A 27000-nucleotide genomic window follows, 5' to 3' on the forward strand; every position below is an offset into this window, starting at 1 on the left:
TCCACAGCAGAGAGACCAGGCTGTTGCTTTTTCTGGGAGATTGGATATGGACTCAGGAGATTCTGATTCTGTTTTATCCACTCAGGTTGCTGAACTCTTACAGCCTCAGCATCTTCACCTGGAAATAGAAGACAGTCTGCAAGATGTCTGGCCTTGCATCCTAAGACCCTGAGCCCATGTCTCCCTAGGGGGCCACATCTCTTCCTCCAGCTACCCCCATCCCACCCCTTTCCCCTTGCTTCTCTCTCAGTTGTGGCTGCCCTGGGATGGGGAAGAGCTGAGGGGAGCTGGGGGGGGGGGGACACACACACCACGGGACAAAACAGGACCGTCAGCCAGGGCCAGTTGCTAAAGGGGCGGGAGGGGAGGAGTCCTCAGGGATCCAGTTTCAACAAACGTTTCTTTCCCCGAGAAGGGGAAGGCGGGGGTGAGGGGGAGAGGGACCTATTTAAAGCTACCCTGTTGCTCGGGCTGTCTCTGCCTGTCTGCCAGGGTCTCCAGCTGCCCCAGACAGGCAGTGTGGTCTTGAGATCCTCCTGGTGACCTTTTCAGCCTAGGTCCCCTCAGCCACTCTGCCCCAAGATGGGTCGTGGGGTGAGTATCCCCAAAGATCAGGGGCCACTCTCTGGAGGGTGAAGAAGACAATGGAGAAAGGGTGGGGTGGGAATGGGACGTGGAGGGAGGGTGAGGGACGCTGGCTGAGTGGGATGGTTTGAACTTGGAACGAGTCGCCCAGCTGCACATGCCTGTGGATTCCACAGCGCTAGCCCAAGTACTGTCCCCCGTTCTGCAGCCACCCTGGCCTCCTCGTCTCCCACAACTAGCCCTGAAGCCACCCAAGTGCCCTCCTAGGTCTCCCCACACTCCATCCTCTCATCTCTTCTGCCAAAATCCCTCCTCTCTCACCACAGCTCCTGGCTTCCCAGCTGAAGGGATGGTCGGCACTATTAGTTCTCTCCCGCCCTTGTTACCCACTGAAAATATCTATTCCTTTGAGGTCCTAGCCGGAGAGGACAGGGGGCCAGCCTGGGGTTGCAAAGCCGCTGTGGAACACCCCACTCCCAGGGCCACCAGGCAGCTTACTACACCAGCTCCAAGAGCCCTGCGTGCCAGAGTCAGCTGGGATGGGGAGCAGGACTCTATCCCCAGCCCTCACCCCAGCACCCCTCCAGATGTCCCCAGCAACACTGTCCTCGGCTCCAGGCCATAGTCTTTGGGGACCTTTCCAAAGGCTGGTGAGAACTGCCCCTGACCACAGCCATCCTGCAGCCATGGATGAATTTGCCAATGAAAAGATTAATAGCCATGTCTGGGCGAGCAAGGACAAGGCTTCCAGTTCTTGGAAATGAAATTCCCATATGAAGGAAAGTGATCCAATCCCCTTCCATACTGTGCTGGGCCGCCTTCCTTTTGTGGAATGCTGGCAAAAGAGGGCACGGAGGGAAAGGGCTTGACAAGGCGCTGCCAAGTGCGCGGGAGACAGTGCCATGCGGTGCTGTGGGCCAATTTCTGGGCCCAACGAGGAGTCAGGCAAGGACGTGTTGTTGCTCTAAGCTGAACAGCTGGAAACACTCTGAGCCTGGACACCAGGGTTCCAGAGTTAGGGTGGGAATTGGAAATAGAAGAGTACCGTGCAAATGTGTGCACGTGTGCACATGTGTGTGTGTGTGTGAACATGTGTATATGTGTCCACAACCTCACACACCTGAGTTCCCAGGAAGCTGGTAGTGCTGCAGACATTTATGAGTGACCCCACACTGTGTTTCAGCAGGTGAATTTGCAAATGAACAGCCTTTGGGCATTCAGGGGCACAAATGGAGGCAGGGTGAGGGCTGTGAGCCCACCCTTAGGAGCTATCTATGGGTAATTCATTTCCCTGAGGAAGTCGCCACAGTCGTGGGAAGATATTCTGTCCTGGGACCTTCAGGAATATGTCGCTATCTCCTGCTCCCCACAGAAAGGAAAGGTCCAACTGAGGTACAGAACCTCTGAGAAGTCAGGGCCAAGGCAAGTCCTACCTCCATCTAAGAGAAAAGGAAGATAGGATGCCCCCACCCCCACTCTTCCTTAGAGCAAGGTGAACCTAGCTCACACAGTTCTTTCTAATTGAAAATCTATTTGACCTTGAATTCCCCATTCTGAATCCCTCCCCACCCCCCACCAGCACCCTTGCTAGGTCCATACCCTCTGGCACCCCTAACCCAGTGGCTGTGAGTGACTGCTCTTGGTCTGGTCTGTTTGAAAAGCTGGGTTAAGTCTGGGAGCTTAAGGTTGGGAGCTCAGAGTCCTACCTACCAGGAAGACCTGTAGAAAACAAGCTCCCACTCTCCACTCAACTCTGGGGTCCGCTTCTTCACCTCCACTCCAACCCATCACTGTGTGGCTGTGAAGGGCAGTGTGGGAGCCGAGGGAAGAAATCACTCTGGTGGGAGGGAGCCAAGCCTCCTCCAGAAGCTGAGGTGGGGGTGGGGGGAGCGCTGGCCGATTTCCAGCTACCCCCACTCCGTCCCAGACTCTGGCTTTCTCAGAAAGAACTCTCTGTTCTCCTTCAGCATTCAAGACCCAAAGAGAGGGACTTGTGCTGGGGGAGGGAGGGAAGAACAGAGAGGGAAAGGGGGGTCTCCGCTTCCTCTTTCTTTCTTCCTTGGGCAGCCACTGGCCCCAAATCTCCGCAGGCTCCTGGCTGTGGAGCCTGAGATCCTTGCCAGGACAGGAGGAGGGGGAAGGGCAGTGTGTCCCAAGCTTTGCACTTATGGGAGAACAGGGTGGGAGCAGAGGAAAAGAAGGTGCCACATGGAGCTGTTTAGCTCAGCCACAATCAGCATACCAACATGCAAGAGCCAGAATATTTTTTTTCAGAAGCATTTGTTTATTTGTTTGAGAAAGCCTTTCACTATGTAGCCCAGGCTGGACTCAAACTTTCAATCCTCTTGCTTCTACCTCCTGATTTGTGGGAATACAGCTGTGCACGCCACCCCACCCTGCTCCAGAAGCGGGCGTTTGATTCTCATTTTCATGCATTTTCTTTGGCACCAAACGTGCCGAGAGTTCTCTGGGCTCTGCTCCTCGGCCTCCAGCACAAACATCTGCCATCCCTGAAGCCCCCAAGGATCTCACCGACGGCTGTCCAGATTGTTTTCCTACATTTGGACCTTTTGTGGGTTCCCATCCTTTATACAGCCCTGCCTGCCTCAACAAAGAGGCAAAGCACTTCAATCCATCCAATTAAGAACAGCCTCTTACATCACCTGGGGAAAGGACAGGTAGAGGTATTTCTGAGTCCTTCTCTACCATGCCAATGGCCACTTCAGTCTCCCTAGGATGCTTGGCCTTCAGAAGATCAAGACCGACTGAATCCGTAGGTATTTTGGATAGCGAACAGAGCATGATGTGTTGGTCACCTTTTCTAAACGGAGCATGTCTGAGCAACGCAGCCCCCAAGAACACACCTCCTAGGTCCCTGAATCCTGGAACAAGTGCCCATAATCTTGCATTGTATGTCCCGTCCCCTTCCTTGCTCCTTATTTCACGAGGCAGAATTCCATTACTCAGGGTGCTAAGTCCGCTGGACCGCTCTAACTCTGGATAGAATACGTTACCATGGAGCACTGAGGACCTAGGGTGGCACAGTCACATGCTAGAGAAACGGGAGGTCCACACTGATATACATCAGCCTAAATCCATAGAACATACACTGCCGGCCTGTCAGCTGTGGCCACTGGGAGGTAGTGATGAGACAATGTCCCTCTCCAACAATGTGAGATGCTGATAAGGAGGGAAGCTGTCCATGTGGAGGGGTAGAAAGTTCCTGAGCACATCCTCTACCCTCTACTCTCCACTAACCTTCGCAGTCAGCTAAAAAGTTGCAAAAGAAAGAAAGAAAGAAAGGAAGGAAGAAAGGAAGAAAGAAAGAAAGAAAGAAAGAAAGAAAGAAAGAAAGAAAGAAAAAGAAAACCAACTCCACCCCCCAAATGCATAATATTGAAAAATAAAACAAACAAAAGCCACACAGGCTATTGTTTCTACCGGGTGCCCATTCTTATCGGATAGAAAAACCACTTCTAAAAACTCAGTGTGGTCTTCATGGTCCACAGAAAGGTCAGAAGGATGAGTAGAAATTTAGCCACCTCCTGTGTCCCGGCGGAGAGTCATGGAGGGAAGATGATGGTATTTTTCACACTACCCATAAGCCCCCAGGTCTTTCCTAGTCCCACCTAGCCCATTCCTCCAACGCTGCCTCTATCTAAATGAAGAATCCCCGCCATCTCCCTCAAGAAGCTCCTATGAGACCCTGAACGTCTGCAGGAGCCCTGAAGAGAAGGGAAATGGGGACCTCACAAGATCACTATTAAAAACACCCAGCTGACCTGAACAAAATCTTTCTTTACTCTCCTATACCTATCTGGGCAAAGGGACCCAATTGTGCTTTGGGGTTTCAAGTTCTGTGACTTGTCTCTGTCCAGTTCCAGGTAAGCCTGCCAGCAGGCTGGTGAATGCTCCCAGCATACCCTGGGCTCCCACTTTATAGACATACTTGAACCTGTCACCATTAGCTTCTCTCAGTCCATCATCCCTGTCCATTCCATTCCCACCACCAAGCCTGCTTCTCTTCCCGTCCCAGGACTCTTACTCTACCCAGAACTCCTCTCTAAACTAGGCAAAGGCATCCCTCCAGGATACCCTACCCATCTGTCAACACAATGCCTGTCCACTCCCAGAATTCTCTCAAATCACCTTGGCTGGTGGTTTTCAAAATGTATGCTTTCTTTTTTATCTGGCAGAATCCCACATCACATAGTAAGCAGATAAAAGTTCAAACGTGGGGGTCCTCACAGCTCTGCCTGGGCTCTTCCATCTCCTGTTTCCATTCTCTGCCACCACCCTGCTTCCCAGTGCTGGGACATCCTCAAAAGCAGGTGGGAACGGGTGCCATCCAGCCAGTTTCCCTGATCATCCCTGCCCTCCCTTTCTTTTGTAGGCAGGGCGTGAGTACTCGCCTGCCGCCACCACTGCGGAGAATGGGGGTGGCAAAAAGAAACAGAAAGAGAAGGAGCTGGACGAGCTGAAGAAGGAGGTTGCCATGGTAAGGACCACGGTGCTCTCAGCAGGGCCATGGAGGAGCAGCTCTGTGCTGACAGCCACACCCCAGCAGCCATGGGCATCCAAACAAGCTTCGTACACAGGCCCACGTTCCTCACTTAATCCCGTGCCCCCAGTGTGTGTTTAGCCTCCTCTCCCAAAGTGTCTCCGTTTCCCTTTCCCCAGGATGACCACAAGCTGTCCTTGGATGAGCTGGGCCGAAAATACCAAGTGGATCTGTCCAAGGTGAGTGAAGCCATGAGACAGAGACAGAGACAGAGACAGAGACAGAGAGGTGAGCTTCAGGTGTGAGAGACTCAGAACTAGAACACAACGCTCTTTGCAGACGAGAGGAGCAGTCCAGAGATGAGAGACTTACCTAAGGTCATGGGCACAGTTAGTGGCACAGTCTGAAACAGACTCTGGATCCCTGCTTCCCCCTCTTTGCCTGTGTATCTGGAAGCTAGAATTCCTGAGGACCCAGGGTTCAGATTCTGGCAAGGCCCTGTGCTCTGCCTCAAGCAACTGCTCTCAGAGATGATGGACGTGGACCAGCAAAGTGACTCATCTCTGTTATGATAGCACTTGCTGACGCCCGCTACGTCGGTGGCTCTGTAATAAGATGCAGCATGGACATTTCTTTAATCCTCACCCTAGCTCTGTCAGGCATGATTAGCCTGTTTATGAAAGCAAGGAGAATCAGAAAGTGACTTGCTGAATTTGTACGCAGGCCCACGCTCCTCGCTTAATCCTGTGCCCTGAAGAGTGCTCGGCCTTCTCCCCTCCTTCCCCAGGATGGCCACCACCTGTCCTCGGATGAGCTAGGTTGTATAAATAAACACAGACCACAGTCAGATTGCCAAACCCATCATTTAAAAATATTTTAAATTGTTCCTCTAAGCTGGGTGCATGGGCACACACCTGTAACCCCAGCTACTCAGGAGACTGAGGCAGGGAAGATTGCAAGTTCAAGGCTAGAGAGGACAACTTAGAGTCCCCATCTCAAAATCAAAGAGAGCTATGTATGTAGTTCAGTGACAGAATACCGTGTAGCTTAAGTGATGCCTTAAATTCAATCCTTAGTTTAATATTTTTTATCCAAATGCTATGGTGGTCAACTGTAGTCCCAGGTACTTAAGAGACAAGAGCAGAAAGAACACTTGGGCCCAACAGTTCAAGACCATCCTAGACAAAGTATTGAAAGCCGGGCTCAAACAAATGAAAACACAGTAAAACCAGCCACAAGTTCAAGGCCAACTTGGGCTATAAAGTCACTTCCAAGCTAGAACCATAACTTGGCCTAAAAAAATTAACAGTACCCCTGGCCCATTCTTCTTGTGTCTCTTCCTAAACTGCTATGCTTCCATTCTTTGACGTTACTTTATTTCCTGTGACATTTTCTACTATCCGGCATCCATATGTATTTATTACTGTGCAGGTTTCCTCTCTAGATTGTGGGTGGGGCTTTGTTGATCTTGCCTGTCTCTAGATCCTTCCCATTGCTGGGCATGTATGTACTTGGAGCTCAACGTTCACTTATAAGGTAGACGAATGAATGACATGTAGGTCAGTAACAAGTGGGTCCTGCTCAAAGTCGGTAGCAAAAGAATCTAAAAACAAAAACCACACAAACAGAATTCCAGTATAGTAAGCACCATTCTAGAATCAAGCATGGAGGGGCTGCCTGGATCCAGAAAGAGGCCTCTGATCTAGTCTGGGGCCTCAAGAATAGCTAGGCTTTCTTAGGAAAGTGATAAGAGGTTGCCGAAGTCACATGACACTAAGGGTCCACGCTGCTGCTGGGCTTTCCCTGGAGCCCTGGCGAAAGGAAGAATCTGCAGGAAGAAAGGAGGGCGGTCAGAGGAGGAATCTTTCCGGTGTGCTTATGCATGCTGTCCCAACAAAAACACGTTTCAACCCAAGGATAACAGAAGGTGGAGCCACAGCGAGAGTCCTTTCTAGCCTTCAGGGCCCAAGTCTCATTTACAGACCCCAGTTCCTCTGTGTGGTCCTACCCCTTCCAACCACAGGAGATTTTTTTCTCTCTCCAGCTGGACATTACTCTGCAAGATGCTGAGAGACGTGGTGGGGGTAAGGTTTGTTCCATTGTCCCACTCCTATACCTTTTCTTACTCTCTAGGGCCTCACTAACCAGCGAGCTCAGGACATTCTGGCTCGAGATGGACCCAACGCCCTCACACCACCCCCCACAACTCCTGAGTGGGTCAAGTTCTGTCGTCAGCTTTTCGGGGGCTTCTCTATCCTTCTGTGGATCGGGGCCCTCCTCTGCTTCCTAGCCTATGGTATCCTGGCTGCCATGGAGGACGAGCCATCTAATGATAATGTGAGCCACGCACCCAACCCCTGGACCAGTCAGCCCTTGACTCTGCCCTCTGACTCTAAATCCCAGATAAGGCGAAGGGGTAAGGGCTGGGAAACAAGATCACAGTCCCAGTTCCTCAGGCTGAAGAGAGCCTGTGGAGCACCCCCAACACATTCAGTCAGTGATGAGACAGAGAGAGATCCTCCATACTCAGTCCACTAAAACAAACTGGTCTGTATGCCTGGGACTTCACTCCTAGAAAAGCCTCAGCCATGTGAACTCACGTCTTTGCTCCTCCGTGCTAGGGGTGTGGGTTAGAAGATGGGGGAGGCTGGAGAGAAAGACTCACTGTCTTACTCACACCTGGGCTCAGGTGAAGGCTGAGGATCCCACACAGTATGACTCTGAGCAGTCATCCCAAGTGACAGCCGCCCCTCGAGGTGAGAAATGTTAAGTGCGTCAAACTCTTTCTCCTTACCAGTTATACCTAGGTATCGTGCTAGCGGCTGTGGTCATTGTCACTGGCTGCTTCTCCTACTACCAGGAAGCCAAGAGCTCCAAGATCATGGACTCCTTCAAGAACATGGTGCCTCAGGTAGATGGCAGGGACTGGCTCCATCCAGCTTGGGGCATAAGGTTTCTGGGAGGACTCACCTCTCGGTAGTCTTGTGATCTGAAGTAGAACAAATATGGTCAGAAAACACCCTTTCCAGCTCTCCACACCAGAGCCAAGTTTTGCTGCTGAAGGTGTGTGTGTGTGTATGTGTGTATGTGTGTGTGTGTGTGGGGGGGTTCTTCTCCTCCTTCGGAGGGAGAGCAAGCAATTGGAGCACAAAGGTGGAAACGAACCTTGCATGAGGTGCTCTTGGCTTTTCCACAGCAAGCCCTGGTCATCCGAGAGGGGGAGAAGATGCAGATCAATGCAGAGGAGGTGGTGGTAGGAGACCTGGTAGAAGTGAAAGGTGGGGACCGAGTCCCTGCTGACCTTCGGATCATCTCTTCCCACGGCTGCAAGGTGAGGAGGTCGCCAAGAGCAAGTGGCTGAGTCTGTGCAGAGTCAAGAGAGGCCCTCTTGAAAGTTTAAAAGAAACGCATTTGCAAATGTCAAGGTTTCCCCTCAACCTCCCAACTCAGCCTCCTTCCAGTATAGGATGGCTACAGCTACCTCTGCATATCTGTGTTAGGAATGCTTTATGCTCTGGGATTTCTTTGATATAGGCATTTTATAGCTGTTGTATATGGAATACCATTTATGCAACAGAAACCTTACATACTCTATTCAGTTTCACTCTGAAAGATTCCAGACCAGCCTGGGCTACAGAGAGCCCCAAATAATAATTAAAAAAAAAAAAAACAACCAACCAAATAAATAAATAAATTTAAGGAAATAAAGAAGAAGGAGCTGGGTCTTCACACCTATAACCTCAGCACTCTGCAGGTGGAGGGTAGAAGCAGGAGGATGGAGAGTTCAAAGTCAGCCCGGCCTAGCTACATAGAGAGGGGTCTGGAAAAAGATGCTGCTGTGATGAAGGCTGCTGTATGTTGCCACCTGATCAACCAATCAGCCATAGGAGGTGGCACTGTCCCAGACTGCCTTGGCGGTGCTTCTGGAGCTGGGCAATGCCACGATCCTGTTTACATTCCCCACTTTGCAGGTGAACAAATGAAGGCCTTGTGGGTTAAGTAAATAACCCAAAGGCACATAAAAGTCAGGAAGAGCCGGTCTTCCCAAGCAGTGCAGGAGCTATAGCTGAGTAATGTCATAGATATGTGATGAGGGCCCGCGCAATTCCGTCCCTCTTGTCATGAAGATTGAGGGGGGTTGGATCTGGCTCAGGAGACAATTGTGCGCACATAGTGCTGCGGCTGCTGCCAGTTTGATGACTGTACCCCCTTTTCTCCTCAGGTGGATAACTCGTCCCTAACAGGGGAGTCGGAGCCCCAGACCCGTTCCCCTGAGTTCACCCATGAGAACCCACTGGAGACCCGCAATATCTGTTTCTTCTCTACCAACTGTGTGGAAGGTGAGAAGCTAGCCTCCCAAGAATGCTCCTCATCCCAGCACAGTGTAGGGAAGGGGCCGGCTCCCATAGCTGTGCTTATTTGGCAAAAGCTCTGCATATAAAGGGCACTGAGGAGGGAACAGGGCCCTGAACATTGCAGAAATCGTCATCTCTGGAGAGCAGGGCATTGGCCAAGGGCAGACTGCCTCTATTGAAAGTCACCTCTCCCCAAGAAGCTCTCTGTTCTGTTCATTCCCAGAATGAAAGCCTCCCACAAAACTTTCAGATAGTGGGTCAAGATGCCTTTCCCCCTATGTACACACAGACTTGACTCTTAGGAGGGTGGGGAGTCAGGTGATGTCTCCTAAGTCTGTGATTCTGGACCAATTGCTTCCTTCCTTTGCTCTTCATTAGAACCGGAGGCTCACTCTGGGTCAGGAGAACTTTCTGGTGAAAATCAGGTCCTCCTTCAGGTTGTATCATCCATCTAGGCCATGATGAGGAGAAAATTCTTGTGACATGCAGTCTGCCCTGGCTTTTCCATCTCAGTTCTGGGTTCTAGCGATGAGCACTGGTGGTGAATGAGAGCTCTGGGGGCTGTTATCACGTAGAATAGGAATCTGAGGACAACGGCAGCCCATACTCTGCTGCAGGAGGCAGGAGGTGGTAGCAGAGAGGCTTGCTAGCCCACAGACCCCTCGGTCAGTGATAAAGAATGGCTTCTTGCTTCCCAGCTCCATGCCTTTCCTTCCCTGATACTCTTTCTCCTCCATTTATTGGTTCTTTAGGCTTGGTTCCCTCCTTCAGAGAAATGAAATTACAATAAAAATCACTACACATTAATTTTCCTAAATTTTTAATGTGCTGAGGTTCTGACTTATCATACATTTTCCCATAACTGACTGTATTTGAAAGGTCAGATAAGGTGTTCTTACTGCTTATTCAGCAGCTAGCTCTGAAGAGAGGAGAGGAAATGGATGGAGGTCGCATGTGTTGCACGCCTGCTATGTGACAGGCACTCGCCAAAGCGCTTCACACAGTTATCCCGTTTGACTAAACAGGCATTCAAACCCAGATTTGGCTGACTTCAACATGCATGCTCTTCCTATGGTACCGCACTTCCTTTCCCAAAGACCCCTGTGATGTCACATATGGTGATTGATTGATTACCTGACTTCCCTTTACAGAGATTCATACCTAACACTGTGTGTGTGTGTGTGTGTGTGTGTGTGTGTGTGTGTGTAAGTGAGCACACTCATGCCACAGTACACATAAGGAAGATTCGCAGGACTTGGTTCTCGCCTTCCACCATGGTGGGTTCCAGAGACTCAACTCAGACCATCAGAATTCATGGGTGGTGCCCTTACACACCGAACTGCCTTGCTGGCCCAAGAAAATCTTAAGTCCAAACCATCCCCCAAAATCAATAAGTACTTTACTTCTGTTTATAATACGTTTTTGAAAAATAGCTAGTTCAAGATTGATTCGCTGAAATGTTGCAGGCAGTTTAAATTTCATTTATTGAATCTCTTCAATTTGAACTTTAGTATTACTTGCAAGATGTCTTCTCAGGCCCAAATACAAAAGAAAAGAATTTGCGATTGTATTAAATCTGAGATTGGTAATCTATGCCGGGAGGGTAAACCCAGTTTACTGAAAGTAGCCTCCCGGGTTAGAGGCTTTGACTTATTTACTCGGTGATGGTTTGTTTCCTTAGCAAATATGATGAGACTTCAGTCATTGGCAAGCCCAGAACACTCACCATCTGTCCTTGCCTCTACCACAGGCACTGCCAGGGGCATTGTGATTGCCACAGGTGACCGGACAGTGATGGGCCGCATAGCCACTCTCGCCTCTGGCCTGGAGGTCGGGCAGACACCCATAGCCATGGAGATCGAGCACTTCATCCAGCTGATCACAGGAGTGGCAGTGTTCCTGGGGGTCTCTTTCTTTGTGCTGTCCCTCATCCTGGGCTACAGCTGGCTGGAGGCAGTCATCTTCCTCATCGGCATCATCGTAGCCAACGTGCCCGAGGGGCTTTTGGCCACTGTTACTGTGAGTGGAGCAGGCTGAATTTCCACCAGTGCCAATCACTGTCCTCGTCCTTCTCCCCCTTTGATACAAACACAGTCGCTTATTGCCTCTCAGCAATGTTCTTCCCCTCAAGTCCCTGCGACCACATAGCGGACACTGTACACAGAAACGGTTTAATGCGTGCCTTGGAGTTAGAAGTTGAAAATTTTGGGGTTGAGCTGTATCTGAGCATTCAATTCCTCTTTGGGGGCTTGTGATGGTCATGTGTCTCACCATCTGCGGGCTCGTCTCCCGCTGCAGTCTGGGCCCCATCCTGTCTCACTTGCTGTAAAGACTCTTTCAAAGGTCACCGGTGACTAACTAGCAAAGCGAGTGACATTTCCCAGCTCCCATCCTTAACTCTGCTGCTGAAATGGATACTTCTGTCCACCCTCTTGCACTCCGCGCTTCATCAGCTCCCGTGACATTCTGATTCTCTTGTCCTGTGTCCTCACAGAAACTCAGTGGCTGACGAGCCCCAGACTCCGCTTTCCTCTTTGTTGCTCTCATTTTTCTCCACAGCTTCTGCTGTCCCTTCCGTGTAGGCGGCTCTCCATCTTTGTGTCTGCTCAAAGATGGATGTGTTCAGCTCTCTGCTGGGCATTTCCCACAGACATACCTAGGAACCAGTTCAACAAGCCTAATGGCCAACTGTCATTATTTGCTGCTAGGCCCCACCCAATCTTATCTGTGAGTAGGATTAAGACAAAGGAATAGAGCTTCAGGGTAGAAAAAGGTCATGAACACCTGTCACTCTAGACTTGGATTGATTATTTACTTATTTATTTTCAGGCAGGGTTTCTTTGTTTAACAGCTCTGGCTGTCCTGGAACTAGTTCTGTAGACCAGGTTGGCCTCGAACTCACAGAGATCCACCTGCCTCTGCCTCCCAAGTGCTGGGATTAAAGGCATGCGCCACCACTGTCTGATGACTTGGACCATTTTATTCTTCTCTCTGCGTACTAGGTGTGCCTGACCCTGACTGCCAAGCGCATGGCTCGGAAGAACTGCCTGGTGAAGAACCTGGAGGCAGTGGAGACGCTGGGCTCCACATCCACCATCTGCTCGGACAAGACAGGCACCCTCACCCAGAACCGCATGACCGTGGCCCACATGTGGTTTGACAACCAGATCCATGAGGCTGACACCACTGAGGATCAGTCTGGTGATTTGATTCTCCGGAAAGGGGGAAGGGGAGTGGCTAGTGCCAAGCCCCCGCCCCCCCAGCAGAAGCAGGAGATGAAGGTGTGAAAATGCTCCAACAGGGGATCAAGCTTCTTTCTCCCTTATTTCTCCCCAGGGGCCACATTTGACAAACGGTCCCCCACGTGGACAGCCCTGTCTCGGATTGCCGGTCTCTGCAACCGTGCTGTCTTCAAGGCTGGGCAGGAGAACATCTCTGTGTCTAAGGTAGGGGTCAGCCAGTGAGTGCCGGCACAGTGTTAGGGGACCGTCTCCAAAGGCCCCTTGCTGATGCCCAGCTTTCCCTCTCACATCCTGTGGCTATCTTTGGTGACCTCAGTTGATGCCCTATCTCTCCCATCCTCCACTCCCTCCCCTCCCCCACAGTGACACTGAATTCTATTTTCTTCTGGCAGCGGGACACAGCTGGTGATGCCTCTGAGTCAGCTCTACTCAAATGCATCGAGCTGTCCTGTGGTTCAGTGAGGAAGATGAGGGACAGGAACCCTAAGGTGGCAGAAATTCCCTTCAACTCGACCAACAAATATCAGGTCTGGCTGGGCTGCAGGGACAGAGAAAGAGGGATCAAAATGGGGAGAGTGAGTGGCCGGAGACTCAACAGAAAGAAGGGATGGGAATATTTGAGGGCTGTGGGCTCCCACCCCTGCTTCACGCCCAGGACACATGGAGTAGTTGCATGTGTGTTTGCCATCCATCATCCTCTGACTGGCAAACCTTACTACAGGCAACATGTCACTGCCTCCTCTTTTCTCCTGGTAGCCCCTCCCCCACCCGCCAGCCACGGTCCCCCAGCCCTGCCATCCATATAACTAAAGCACACTTCTGTCATTCCCTTACCGTATCTCTCAGTATCTCGGTGTTTGTTAAGGTCAAAAATAGTGTCAACTCTACTCTGCAGGCATCACAGAGGTAAAGGCCCTGGGTCACTGGGGGAATAGGGGGTGCTAATAAAAGCCATCCAACCCCTAGCACAATGCCTGCCCTAACTGATCTTAATAACTATTTGTTGAATCGATCACCATTCTGTGGAAGTGACTCTCAGATTTTAAGACTTGGGACAACGTGCAAACACCTTCCACACATAGTTTCTCCTTTGTTGACACTCTCTGATGATTAGAGTTATGTTCTTAAGGAAACCTTCCGTCTTGGAAGCTGCTCCCTAGCAGACCCTGTGCTAAACCACCAAGTGAGTATGTCGCCCCTTGTGACTGCCTTTCTCCTCTCCAGCTGTCCATCCATGAGAGAGAAGACAGCCCCCAGAGTCACGTGCTGGTGATGAAAGGGGCCCCAGAGCGCATCCTGGATCGGTGCTCCACCATCCTGGTACAGGGCAAGGAGATTCCTCTGGACAAGGAGATGCAGGATGCCTTTCAAAATGCCTACATGGAGCTGGGAGGACTCGGGGAGCGTGTGCTAGGTGAGGGAGCCGGAACCGCAGCAGGGCCGAGAAGGGGGCTCCTGAGCCTCGCTAGCATCTGTAGCATGATGAGCCCTGGAGGCCACCCGGCAGCCACTCTGCTGCTCTCACTCCTCCCTCCTGCTCCTCCTCAGGCTTCTGTCAGCTGAACCTACCTTCTGGGAAGTTCCCTCGGGGCTTCAAGTTTGACACGGATGAGCTGAATTTCCCCACAGAGAAGCTCTGTTTCGTGGGGCTTATGTCCATGATTGACCCGCCCAGGGCAGCTGTGCCAGATGCTGTGGGCAAGTGCCGAAGCGCAGGCATCAAGGTACTAACCTCCTTCCCGTCCACCCCCACCTCTCTACTTGGAAGCCTGACTGCCAGAGGTCAAGGGACCGCAGCAGCTGCTGTTCTGAGGAGACATAGGCTCCTGGTGGCCTCCTTCCCTCTGACCCAGAGAAGCTGCCCATCTGCCAGACGAGAGCTCTTGCTTCTTCCTTTTGTTCATGCCTATCTATCACCTAGCCCAGCTCCCTGTCCCACCTACATGTGCACCCCTCCCTCCTCATTCTAAGCACCATCTGGCACTTCCATCATGGATACTTGGTTATCTGAGTGCCCAATTACTCAGTCTACCCATTCGGAACGGGGACTAGAAAGCTCTTGTCTTCCTCAACAAGCTCACCTTATCATTCCGTATTCTCCTCACTCATCCACGACTCCACACTGAGTCTTTGTCCAACCACAACCTCTTCTCACTGAATACATTCTCTTATTTATTTGGCTTGTCTTCATCCAGAAAATATATATTGCTTGTCAACTGTGCATCAAGTACTGTGCGAGGTGCCAAGTTATTTAATGAACCAACCAACCAACCGACCATCCAGGAACTCAGTTTCCTATTTCCAAGACAGGTCCCTGACATCTTTTTTTTCTGGTCATCAATTCTGGTGCCATCATTTGCTCTCTTCTTCCTCCTCCTCCTCCCCCTCCTCCTCCTCCTCCTCTTCTTCTTCTTCTTAAACAATGCAACACAACCTGCTCTTTGTTTCCCGCTGGGAACACAAAAATGAATAGAAACTGGGCCTGGCTTCCACATCTCAAGATCTCTCGGTGGGGGGGGGGGAGCTGATGCTTCTAAACATATCATAGAACAGTCTTAAGAGTTGAGGTCATTGAGTAATCTATTGGTCAGATGCCCTAAGGATAAGTTATTTTAATTTTTTAGATGCATCAGATACTACTTTAAGCACTAAGCATGGCGGCCTTCTAGGTAAGCACAAGCATCTTCCCTGTTACAGAGAGAGAAACTGAGGCACAAACAGCAAGCCCAAGACCACACAGCTAGTAATTTGTGAAGTCAGAATTTGAAACAAAGCAGTCTATTTCTTAACTACTACACCAGAAGGCTTGGTGCTGTGTGTGTGTGTTAGTTTTGACTGCAGTAACCAACCAGCATGGAAAATAGGCATTTATTACCCCCATTGTAACACACAAACACTCAGAAACTCAGAGTAGGTAAATAGTTTCCCCAAAATAGAACAGTCAGTAAGAGACGAACTGGGACTATGAAGCACAGTTGGCTTGTCTGGAAGCCGCGCGCCTTCTTTCTGCCCAGTCAGGTGCCTCTCGGCATGACGAGAAATAGCACAGAGGCTGGGCAAGGACTCTATGGAAAATGAACTGGGAGCTGTTAATTCTGCCTCTGAGAACTAGACGGGGTTTAACAGAAGGGATGATATTTGACCTGGGCCTTGAAGGCTGCTGAGGACTCAGTAGGCTCTAAGGGAAGGGGAGGCTAGATCAGGGAACAGTACGTACCCGGACGTGCCGACACTATCAGGAGGTGGAGGTGGACAGGTCAGTGGGGGAGAGATGATGAAAGATCACTGGGGATTGGGGCCGATACACTGGGTCAAGGCCAGTTGGAAGGATTTCCTTTAAATGCCAGACTCAAGCTCTATCCCGTGTGCCACAGATTGTGACCACAATTGTCACAGATATAGCTTTAAAGCTACCTAGCAGAGGAGGGATGAGGTGTGGGGATAAGCTGAAGTCAGGAGCAGGGAGACAGATTAAAACGTGCACAATAGTCAAGCGAGGGGTGAGGATCTGGACAAGACAGAGGAAAAGGGAGTGAAGACACATAGTTGGGGTGGGAAGATAAGAGAGAGAACAGGACCCAGTGAATCCAGCAGATGGTCTATCTAAGGGGAGAGGAGCTGGAGGGGGTGCAGGGGGTGCAGGCAGTGGTGCAGCATGAACCTTCCGTTTAAAGCATCTGTGAGAAGCACACGGAGAGGGAGAGAGAATATCTGGGGACAGTTGGAATATAGTAATATAGTTTGAGTTCAAGAAAGGCAGTCAAGACTGCAGATTTAAATCTCATTAGCATATGCATACAAACTAAAGGTTTATCAAAATATTTATCATATTGTTCAGGAAGCGATATGTCAATACGCAAGTAGTCAAGGAAAGCGTGAAGAATGAAACCCTAGGTTCACCAACATTTCTGGGGAAGGGGAGAAAGAGAAACCAGTGGGGTGGGCAGGACACAGCTAACATTTATTGTGTGCCTACATAATGCCAGCCTGAACTGATGCAGCTCGCCCCGTCCGTTGTGCTGAAACAGAAAACTGACTTGTCTAAGGTCCAACCGTTGGTGAAGGTCAATGTTTAAACTTAGGCTTCTGTCCAAAGGCAGCACTTACTCCACTCTGCTAGGCTCCGTTCTGCCACCTCGAGGGGGCTTGACAGAACAGGCTGCCAGGTAGGGGTACAGCCAGGGCAGAAATGAAGGAGGTGCAGAAGCCAAGGGAGTGAGGGGCTTCAACGCCTGAGGGAGTCAAGGACAGCGAAGTTTGCCGAAACACTTGTTTTCAATAGGAGGCATGCTGCGGGTAGTTTCAGGTTAATAACGGGGGTGGGAGAGAAGGCAGCAGGGGCCTGAAGAGGTGTCTTGCCTCAGTTCTGTGGGACGTCTCCCACAAGCCCACATATGCCGATCTGTCCTCATCCAGCTTTAATCACTTTATGCTGATAATAGCCTCTTCCCAGGCCTCCTCCCTTCCCATCCCACTCCATGCGTTCTGCAACAGCAAAGAACATTAATTATCCCCGCTAAGGCAAGAAACACTTCTCCCCATACCATGCAGGGCTGTTGGAAGCTGATGGACATGTCAGCAGCTAAATACTGTCTCCACCTTAGCACTACTCTATCCAACCACACTGCTGCCGTCAACACTTGAGACACCGGGAGAGTCAAACCTTTGTTCAGGGTCCCTGTGACTTTGAAGAAACTCACAAAACTTTGGTCTCCCTAAGTGTATTCAAAGGGAGCTGTTTGAGTCTGGAGAGGTGGCCCAGCAGTTAGGAGCACTCATTGACTGCTCTTTCAGAGGACTCACATGGCAGGTCACAACCACTCAGGGTATTAGATGCCCTCTTCTGGTCTCCAAGGGTGCCAGACACATATGTGGTCTATGCATAAATAGTCAGACATACATGCAGACTAAACACCCACACAAAATAATAAAAGAGGGGTCAGAGGAGGAGAAGAAGGAGGAACTGTTAAAGGGGGTACCCATCCAGCTCTGACAGCTTCTTTTCCCACATAGCCAAACTCCTAAAGAAATTCCCCAGACAACCCAGGCATGGGAATGTATGCCCACAATCCCAGCACTTGATAGACACAGGCAAGAGGATTCTGTGGGTCTGAGGTCAGCTTGGGCTACATACTTAAAGATCTGTCCCAGACAGGGTGGAGGAGACACACACACACACACACACACACACACACACACACACACACACACACCACACACATACACCCACCATACACATACCACACCACATACACACACCACACACACACATACACCCACCACACACACACCACATACACACCATACACACACCACATACACACAACACACACACAACACACACACCTCACACCACACACATACCACAACACACACACATACACCCACCACACCACACACACCCACCACACCACACACACACAACACAACACACACACACAACACAACACACACACACAACACAACACACACACACACCTCCTCTCTTCTGGCTGGGATTCACCAGCCTCAGACACCTAATAGTCTAATTTTACATGGTTTAGGGAAAGGAATAGGAAGTGAAGCTGAACACTTTCTTTTTTTGTCTTCTTCCTATCAGGTGATCATGGTCACTGGGGACCATCCTATCACAGCCAAGGCCATCGCCAAAGGTGTGGGCATTATATCAGAGGGTAACGAGACTGTGGAGGACATTGCAGCCCGGCTCAACATTCCTGTGAGCCAAGTCAATCCCAGGTAAGGGCTTTACAAAGACCCTGTTCCTAGCCAACACATCCTCTCCCAGAGGCTGCCAGGGTTCCTTAGGGATATCTGGACAGCATCTCTGGAACCCTTAGACTAAAATCTTTCCTTTGCCTGTCCAATGGCCATTTCCACCGACAGCTTTGTGTCCAGCCTGTACCAGTGATGAGCTGTGTAACCTTGGAAACATCTTAAAGTCCTGAACTTCCATTTTCTCAGTTATGGAATTGAGATGCTGTCCATACTGCAGGGTTGCTATAGGGATGGGATATGCCTAGCAAACAGCCCTCATGCTTGTGTGGTACTGCACAGGGAGGACGTAGCGTTGCCTTCTCTGAGAGAAATAGCGGAACTCAGTGTCATAGAAGAGGGCATGAAAGCACTAACGGAGTTCCATCTCACAGGGGAACTAAGACACACGGGGCAGGGAGGGGCAGCAGGACAGGCGTGAGTGTGGATGGTCAGCTCTTACTGCTTCTACCCAGAGAAGCCAAAGCATGTGTAGTGCACGGGTCAGACCTGAAGGACATGACGTCAGAGCAGCTGGATGAGATCCTCAGGGACCACACGGAGATCGTATTTGCCCGGACCTCCCCTCAGCAGAAGCTCATCATTGTGGAGGGGTGTCAGAGGCAGGTGAGCGAGACAGCAAGAGGCAGAGACAGGGCAAAGTCAGGGGCCAGACAAGCAAGGACTTTGTCCTCAAGCACCTTTGGTGTCCTCCCGGCAGGGAGCCATTGTGGCAGTGACTGGTGATGGGGTGAACGACTCCCCCGCGCTGAAGAAGGCCGACATCGGCATTGCCATGGGCATCTCTGGCTCTGATGTCTCTAAGCAGGCCGCTGACATGATTCTCCTCGATGACAACTTTGCCTCCATCGTGACAGGCGTGGAGGAGGGTGAGGAAGCAGGGTGGGCTGTGTGACATCCAGGATGTCTGAAGCCAGACCTTTTGCTTCCTCTGATTTTCACACTAAGATTCCACACTGCTTCTGCCTTAAACCTTCCTCTTAGAAAAATGAGCAGCCAGCCACACCTCAGGGGTGAGGGCGGGGGAGAGTTCCTCTAACCTCCCTGATGCCCTCAGAACCTCCCCCACAGGCCGCCTGATCTTCGACAACTTGAAGAAGTCCATCGCGTACACCCTGACCAGCAACATCCCTGAGATCACCCCCTTCCTGCTGTTCATCATTGCCAACATCCCACTGCCCCTGGGCACCGTGACCATCCTCTGCATCGACCTAGGCACAGACATGGTGAGGCCAGAGGGTGGAGTACAATCCGACCAGGCAATCACAGGGCACAGGGGTGGGGTGAGCAGCAGACAAAGGAGCTGTGCCAGGGTATCAGACCAGACCCGGACCAGTAGGCAGCAGATGATTAACACAGGCCTGGGGAAAACAGGAAGTTTCTCCCCACCACTCTACAGTACTGGGGATTGAACCCAGGACTTCTGCATGCTCTCCACCCCTAAACTATCACCCTAGTAATGACAGGATCTTAAATACTGCTGTGCTGAATTCTGCTGATGCTTCACTGAGCAGTTGCTGCTCTAGCTACAGATCTCTTCAGATGCCTCCTCCCACCCGCGTCCTCTGTACACAGGTTCCCGCCATCTCATTAGCATACGAAGCAGCTGAGAGTGACATCATGAAACGGCAGCCACGAAACTCCCAGACGGACAAGCTGGTGAACGAGAGGCTCATCAGCATGGCTTATGGACAGATTGGTGCGCTCAGCCAGGGGCTTGGGAGGGTGTCCCCAAAAGCTTCGTCCCATGCCTGAGAGAGATGAGTGGAATTTCGAGAAAGAGTCCAGCTCCCTGAGAGACAGAGACTTCCATCTCTGTCCCCAAGGGGTGGCCCTTTGCTGGCTCTTTCTCTGCTCAGGTCCCACCTTCTGTTTACAACCTCTTCCAGGCATGATCCAGGCTCTGGGTGGCTTCTTCACCTACTTCGTGATACTGGCAGAGAACGGTTTCCTGCCGTCACGGCTACTGGGTATCCGCCTTGACTGGGATGACCGGACTACCAATGACCTGGAGGACAGCTATGGGCAAGAGTGGGTGAGTGGGGCTGTGTAAGTGTGATGCCAATGAGAAGAGGTGGGGCTAAAGGCCTGGCAGGAATTGGCTGGGAGCAAGCTAGGGGCAGCAGATGGGTTAAGTGCCAAGCTGAGCGACTGCCCAAAGCATGCTGTCTGTTGGTGCCACCTATCCCTTCCACTCACACTTGACCTCTTCCCGCCTGCCTCCTCCCCAGACCTATGAGCAGCGGAAGGTGGTGGAGTTCACATGCCACACGGCCTTCTTTGCCAGCATCGTGGTTGTGCAGTGGGCTGACCTCATCATCTGCAAGACCCGTCGCAACTCAGTCTTCCAGCAGGGCATGAAGTGAGCACCAACCACTCCCAGTACCTACCACCCAGACAGTCCTCCAGATATGGTCACCAACCCATCTAGGCCAGGATTCCAATACCAGATCACCTCAGCTCCCAGGGCTCAGGTTTACTCAGAAGGTATCTGGTTGTAATAACCTAGCTACTTATCCATAGACAGGTTTGAAATGTGCGTGCTCTCTCTCTCTCTCTCTCTCTCTCTCTCTCTCTCTCTCTCTCTCACACACACACACACACACACACACACACACACACGAGGACAGAATGGCAAGGCTCTACGGAACTATACTCTATTGTCATGTTTTCCTACCTTCATGTTCATCTTAGTGTCCTCTCACCCCTCCTTCTCGGTTCCTCTTCCAGTCCCTGTTCAGGTGGCACCTAGCCACAGTCTTTGCCCGGTTCTAAACCCAGGGTCATGTCTCCTGTTCTCCACACCAACACTTGGCACTGCCCTGTGGTTCTGCATCCGCCCAGGGGGCACATTCAGGCCTTCCTAGAGTGTGGTGCCACAAGCCAGGCTGTGAATTAAGTGCCTCGCTCCTACTCTCATGACAGGGTCTTCCAGGTGGGTATGACTGTTCACAGCCAGGGTAAGGAGTCCTCCAAGGTTAGAGGACAAGGTCACTCAGCTGGTCAGGGCCCTCCAGGTTGGTCTCCACCCCACTCTGTAGTAGCTCACTTGTCACACATCCAACACCCCATCCCCTTGTGATTTGAACACAGATGGAGGCTGAGTACCAAAGGGGCTACATTGGTTTCTTTTCTGTTTCTTACCATAGACAAAGGTGGCTATTCCCCCAAATAAATTTTGTCCCAGAGAACCTAAGAAATTAGGCACAGTCCTGTACCAGACACTTACAGGGCAGCTTACGGGTGACACAGGAAGGTGGGGACAGAACCAAACTGATGAACTCAGACCACCCAAGAGGCAAATGAGAAAGAATCAATGTGACTCTGGCTAAGTACAGGGAAGAGATATTAGTACCCACAAAGCACCTGACCCAGAGGCAGCCTCAGTGTGCCTGTGCCTTGGGCAGTTAAAAGTCCTCAGAGATACTCTCAACGGTATTTCAAAAAGCCATATGAGCCAGGCTCTTACTTGCAAGAAACCGCCAGCTTTTCTAGTGGGCCATCCTTAGGCAAACCCCAAGAGGACAGTGATGACTTCCTCTAGACTAGTTACTCTAGTTCTGCTTGGAATCCTCAAATACTTAGAGTAAATTCTAATGTAGTTATCACTCACTAGGAAGTGTAACTTGGGAGGCAAAAATCATTTAAAATGTGGATTGTGTGGAAGAAAAGCAAAGAGCTCTCCCTATGTCCTTCTCAGACACTGTCTGATGCTCCATGTAACCAAAGAAAACCTGTCTTTTTATGCTTATTGTGTGGAGAGAAGAAGTGTGAGGCTCTAAGAAATTAGGCCCTTTTCAACTCCCCAAAGTCAGGGAATGGCTAAGCTAGTGTACACTGGACAGGTCTGGCTCCAGAACCTGCTCTCAGAATTTTGTTCCGCCATGCTGTTAAGTTCTGATACAGTGAGTATATACCAACTACTTCCTGCACACAGGAGCAAACGCTGGCTGGGCTCAGCATTTTGCAAACATCCTCTTCACTCCGTGTCTATGATGCACAACCACCTGGGTCTGTAGGAGATGCTGAGAAATAGAAGACACCAATGGGCTCCGCCCAGAGGAGCTTTTAAAGATCCCTTGCTGGGAAGACGATATTGTCCCAGCTCATGGGCCTAGAGCAACAACAATTATAAGCTGTCTGTGTTGACTACTACATCTCTGGTACTGAGTTACATAAGAAATAATTATTGAACAAGTGAACAGCCAGGGGTGAACAGAACAAGCAGAAGAGAAAAACTTTTTTTGGTTTTTCAAGACAGGGTTTTTCTTTGTTAAGTCCTAACTCTCCTGGAACTAGCTCTGTAGATCAGGCTGGCCTTGAACTCACAGAGATCCACGTGCCTCTGCATCCCAAGTGCTGGGATTAAAAGCATGCACCACCACCGTCAAGCCAGAAGAAATTTTTTTCCTTTGGTTACATAAAGCATGAGAAGAGGTTTGAAGATGACAGGAATGAAGAAGCCGTCCTTCACATCTCCTTCCCTTCTGCTCCAAAGGGTGCCCCTGGAGCTCGCCTCCCCACACCCTCCTCCAGCGATACCTGGCTACCTGCTTTCTTTTCTTTGCCTTTTTAGGAACAAGATCCTGATTTTTGGGCTGCTAGAAGAGACAGCTTTGGCTGCCTTCCTGTCTTACTGTCCGGGTATGGGGGTGGCCCTCCGAATGTACCCTCTCAAGTAAGTGTCTCTACAGGTGGCTGAGGGAGTGGTTGGAACAGAGAAATCCTGGGCTCCTTTTGGGACCCAGGCTCTAATTCACTTTTGTTCTACTTTTGTGACACCGTGCCAGCCTCTGAGGCCCCTGACACTTCCCTCCACTGTTTTTCAGGGTCACTTGGTGGTTCTGTGCCTTTCCCTACAGTCTCCTCATCTTCATCTATGATGAGGTCCGCAAGCTCATCCTGCGGCGGTACCCTGGGGGTAAGCGTTCCACTGTGCAGACAGCTCTGACCCTAAGGTCCCAGAAGCCCCGAGCAGGCCCACCCTGGCCACTTCCTTTCAGATCCTATGTCTCACCTAGAGCGTGGTTCCCAACCTTTCTAATGCTGCGACCCTTGGACACAGTTCCTCATGGTGTGGTGACCCCGGACCATAATATTATTTTCATTGTTAACTTCATAACTGTAATTTTGCTACTGTTGTGAATCATAGTGTAAATACCTGATATGCAAGATATCTGATGTACAACCCCTGTAAGAAGTTTGTTTGATCCCCAAGGGGTCACGCCCCACAGGTTGAGAACCACTGCTCTAGGATCACAGACCACCAGATTAGAAGGTCATCTAATCATCTATAAATTTCGCTGATAGAAAGATGCACGGAGGGGATTTATCCACTTAGGATGATAAGGCAAGGAATAGAAACTGGAACCAGGACACAGGGCTCCTGATTTCCCGGCATCAACCAAGAGTTGGTTTATTTTCCCTGGAAGCGTTTTTGATCATTGGCTGGACTGAAATGGATGACCTACAAGCCACATACGGTCCATGAATGGTGTTTGGGCCGAGAGGTCCAATATTTTAGATGTGTGGTCTTCTAATGGATCCAGCATCTAAAACTGGCATTTTTACATAAAGTCTGAGATCTGATTTCTAAAACAATGGAAAGCACGGTCAGTCCTCTGGCGCAGTTCCTCGCGGCGCCATTGGTACAGCTGCTTCCGTAGACACTTGTTACCTGAATGAAATACAAGTCTCCCCAGAAGACAGGCTTGTCCCCTCCATCCCCTTTATACAGCCCATCCACCAGGCAGGGGTTTGTCCCTTCCCTCTGTGCTATTCCCCAGACTTCTCCTTCCCTCTGATCTCAGTTATTTGAGCCCTGGGGAGTTGAACTTTTGCTTCCTTTTATGTTCCTGCTGCAACTTTTATCCAATCTCTCTCACAGGCTGGGTGGAGAAGGAGACATACTACTGAGATCACTGGAGAAAGGAAGAATGAGAGAGATGGGGTGCTCTGGAGGTGTTGCTGGGATGGTGGAGGGAAGGGATGAAAAAACTGGGCTGGTATTTTAGGGGAAGATTTGGGGGAGACAGAATAAGGCAATGGGGTGAGCTAAGCTGGGTAAATAAACTTGAGGTGACTGCTCCACAGGTCCAACTGTGAACCCTCAGACAGTGTGTTCTGGGGTCCCCTCCTGAGATCCCTCCCGTCCCACTGTACCGTGTCCCCTACTTTTCCCGGAGCACTAAGGGCTGCCCCAGTCCTCCTTGTGTCCCAGCCCTCACCTGTATTCTTCAAACAGATCACCACCCAAAGGTCAGTCCTGTCTACTCCAGAAGGAAATCCTCTCAGACCAAGTGTCTATGTCTCTGGCTTCATTCCTCTTCCCATTCTTGCCTTCCTTAGCTTCCTTCCTGAACCTGCCCCTGTTCCTCCCTTTCCAGACCTTAAAAACACAAAATTCTCCTTCTGGAAGTGCGAGAGTCCGAGACCAGAAGGGGAAGCTGGTTGGGGAGGTTAGGAGTGTCTCCCAGACAAGGCCAGTCAGGAACCTAGGGAGGAGAGCTGGGCTGGCAAGGAGAGATTGGAATGTACTGACTGAGGGAGACAGCCAAGGAATAAAGACAGGTGGTGACCGTAAGTTTGTCACCTTTAGTCTCCAGGTAGGTGGTATGGGTTCTGGCTCTGTGTCCTGCCTTTATAGACACAAGTAGATCAAATTCCCATCTCATTAGACTAGCAACGAGGGGCAAGACCAGGAGGCAGTGTGGCCACCAAATGCCCCAATGACCCTCGGATAGTGGTCCCCTTTGTCCACAAGGCCAGGAAGGTTCAGCTCTCGGGATCACATGCTCTTGGGAACATCCCCTCTTTATAATAATTTCTCAAGCATCACTGTTCTGAGACCCCAGTTAGCTGCCAGTTTCCATCTCCCTGCTCTCCCACTACCTTCCCCTTCATGCCCATCCTGCTGAACCCACATCATTTCCTGTATTGCCTAGCTGGCCATTGACAGGAATAATCAGCTTAGGTCATGACACTGTCAGAAGCATTAGACATGAGAGAAAATCTGCCTTTGACCTCTTAGATGGCAAGGCCACTGCTCCCAGGCAAATGCCCACTTTCCTTGAGACAGGAAGCTAGCTTCAGGTTCCTATGGAATAGAGTTGTCTTTCCTTACTCCCTCTCTGCTAACATTTTCGCTCTGCGAACAGCTGCTCTTTCTCTAAGCCTGGCCTAGAAAGCATTGCATAGCTGGACCTAGATGAATGAGCCAAGCAAGTGAGAGACAGCAAGAAAACCGGAAGGCCTAAGGTGGGAACATGAAGGACAAGACACGCATTAGGCCAGGCCCAAAGGCCTTCCCAGAGCCACTGTCTCATCACAGTGGAGTTTTGCTTTATCATACGTGCATTGAAATTCAGAAGTCAAAGGCCTTGGGCTGGAAGTCTAAATAAGACACTATATTTATTTGGGCCCGATTAATTTGAGATCTTGACTTTGAACAAGCGTTTACCTTTGCACAATCAATAAAGAAGTCATTTGGTCAGTAATTTAAGTGCACAAACAGTATTGCTAGGAGTGGCATATTTAGTCTGTCCCAAAGTATGCTTTTCAGGCACTTTAGAATCAGCAAGTGCATAGGCTAATCATCTTCAGTCCTGATATATCTGTTAAAGGGACAGCTACAAGATCCTTACTGGTGACCTTCTGTAAGACTTTAGCTTGAGGCACTACATATGTACTTGAGAATAATAAAGCTGCATTTTCTTTATGAGTAAAGGGAAGTGACTCCCACAGTTGATTTCTATACTTCATACTTGCCTCCTTCTCAACTTGTGGTTTTGGATGTGTGCTGTGGAAGGATTTGGCTCGGAAAGGGAACCGAAAGAAAGGGCAAATGTCCGGAATAGTAGGGAAATAATCTGGCCACAGGCGGTACTGTGGGGGATGCTGAAGAGGAAGATGTTAGGTTGCAAAATAACCTAGAAGAAAAAGGTAATCAGAGCTCTCTTCCTCATGGCAGTCCCAGCAGGAAGCCACAAGAATTTATCCAGAAGAAAGAGCGCCTGTGGGTTTATGAGAAACACGGTCATTTCTGCTTCTTCCATTTCAGATCCAAATCAGCCCACTCCCAGTCTGAGAGGCAGGGAATGGGGATGTTCAGCCCCCTCCCAGTCTGAGAGGCAGGGAATGGGGGTGCTTGCTGGGGCTATTGCAGCCAAGTCTGCACTGATTATCAGTCTATACTGTACTCAAAGCCATCTTTAGGGGGTGCGGTAAAACACAGACAGCCTCGAAACCTACCTGAGTAGCATGCATGAGATGGGCAGTCGGGGGGAGCCCTGTGCACTGAGATGGGGAACAGTTGCATGATCCACATTTCTGCAGGAGTCATGGGAGACAGAGAGACACTGGCTCTTACGACCTACACCAGAATCTCAGAATAATCATGAGAAGTCAGCTCCAGCATAAGCTCTGTACTGGCCCCTTTGTTATAACTATCACTGTTGTAGTAGCAGTGGTGGTAGGAGTGGTCGTCCTAGTGGCTGTCACAGTGACCGCAGCTCACTCCATGCCTTTAAAATGACAGTTTTCACTG

At 50.4% G+C, this 27000-nt stretch overlaps 1 protein-coding gene across 1 annotated transcript; it reads left to right on the top strand.

Moving 5' to 3' along the window:
- The first annotated feature begins 437 nt into the window (after positions 1-437).
- Positions 438-26180, top strand: Atp1a2 (ATPase Na+/K+ transporting subunit alpha 2). Its single transcript, XM_048448884.3, has 23 exons — positions 438-594; positions 4979-5083; positions 5266-5325; positions 7220-7423; positions 7884-7997; positions 8283-8417; positions 9309-9426; positions 11192-11460; positions 12444-12642; positions 12778-12887; positions 13076-13210; positions 13908-14097; positions 14232-14407; positions 18283-18419; positions 18911-19061; positions 19156-19324; positions 19527-19681; positions 20031-20154; positions 20345-20490; positions 20687-20817; positions 23032-23133; positions 23285-23376; positions 24343-26180. Exons 1-23 carry the CDS (start codon positions 583-585, stop codon positions 24369-24371), a joined length of 3063 nt encoding a protein of 1020 aa, XP_048304841.1. The 5' UTR covers positions 438-582; the 3' UTR covers positions 24372-26180.
- The last annotated feature ends 820 nt before the right edge of the window (positions 26181-27000 follow it).

This window comes from Myodes glareolus, chromosome 5, assembly GCF_982192425.1.
Source record: "Myodes glareolus chromosome 5, mMyoGla1.1, whole genome shotgun sequence".
Classification (NCBI taxonomy): domain Eukaryota; kingdom Metazoa; phylum Chordata; class Mammalia; order Rodentia; family Cricetidae; genus Myodes; species Myodes glareolus.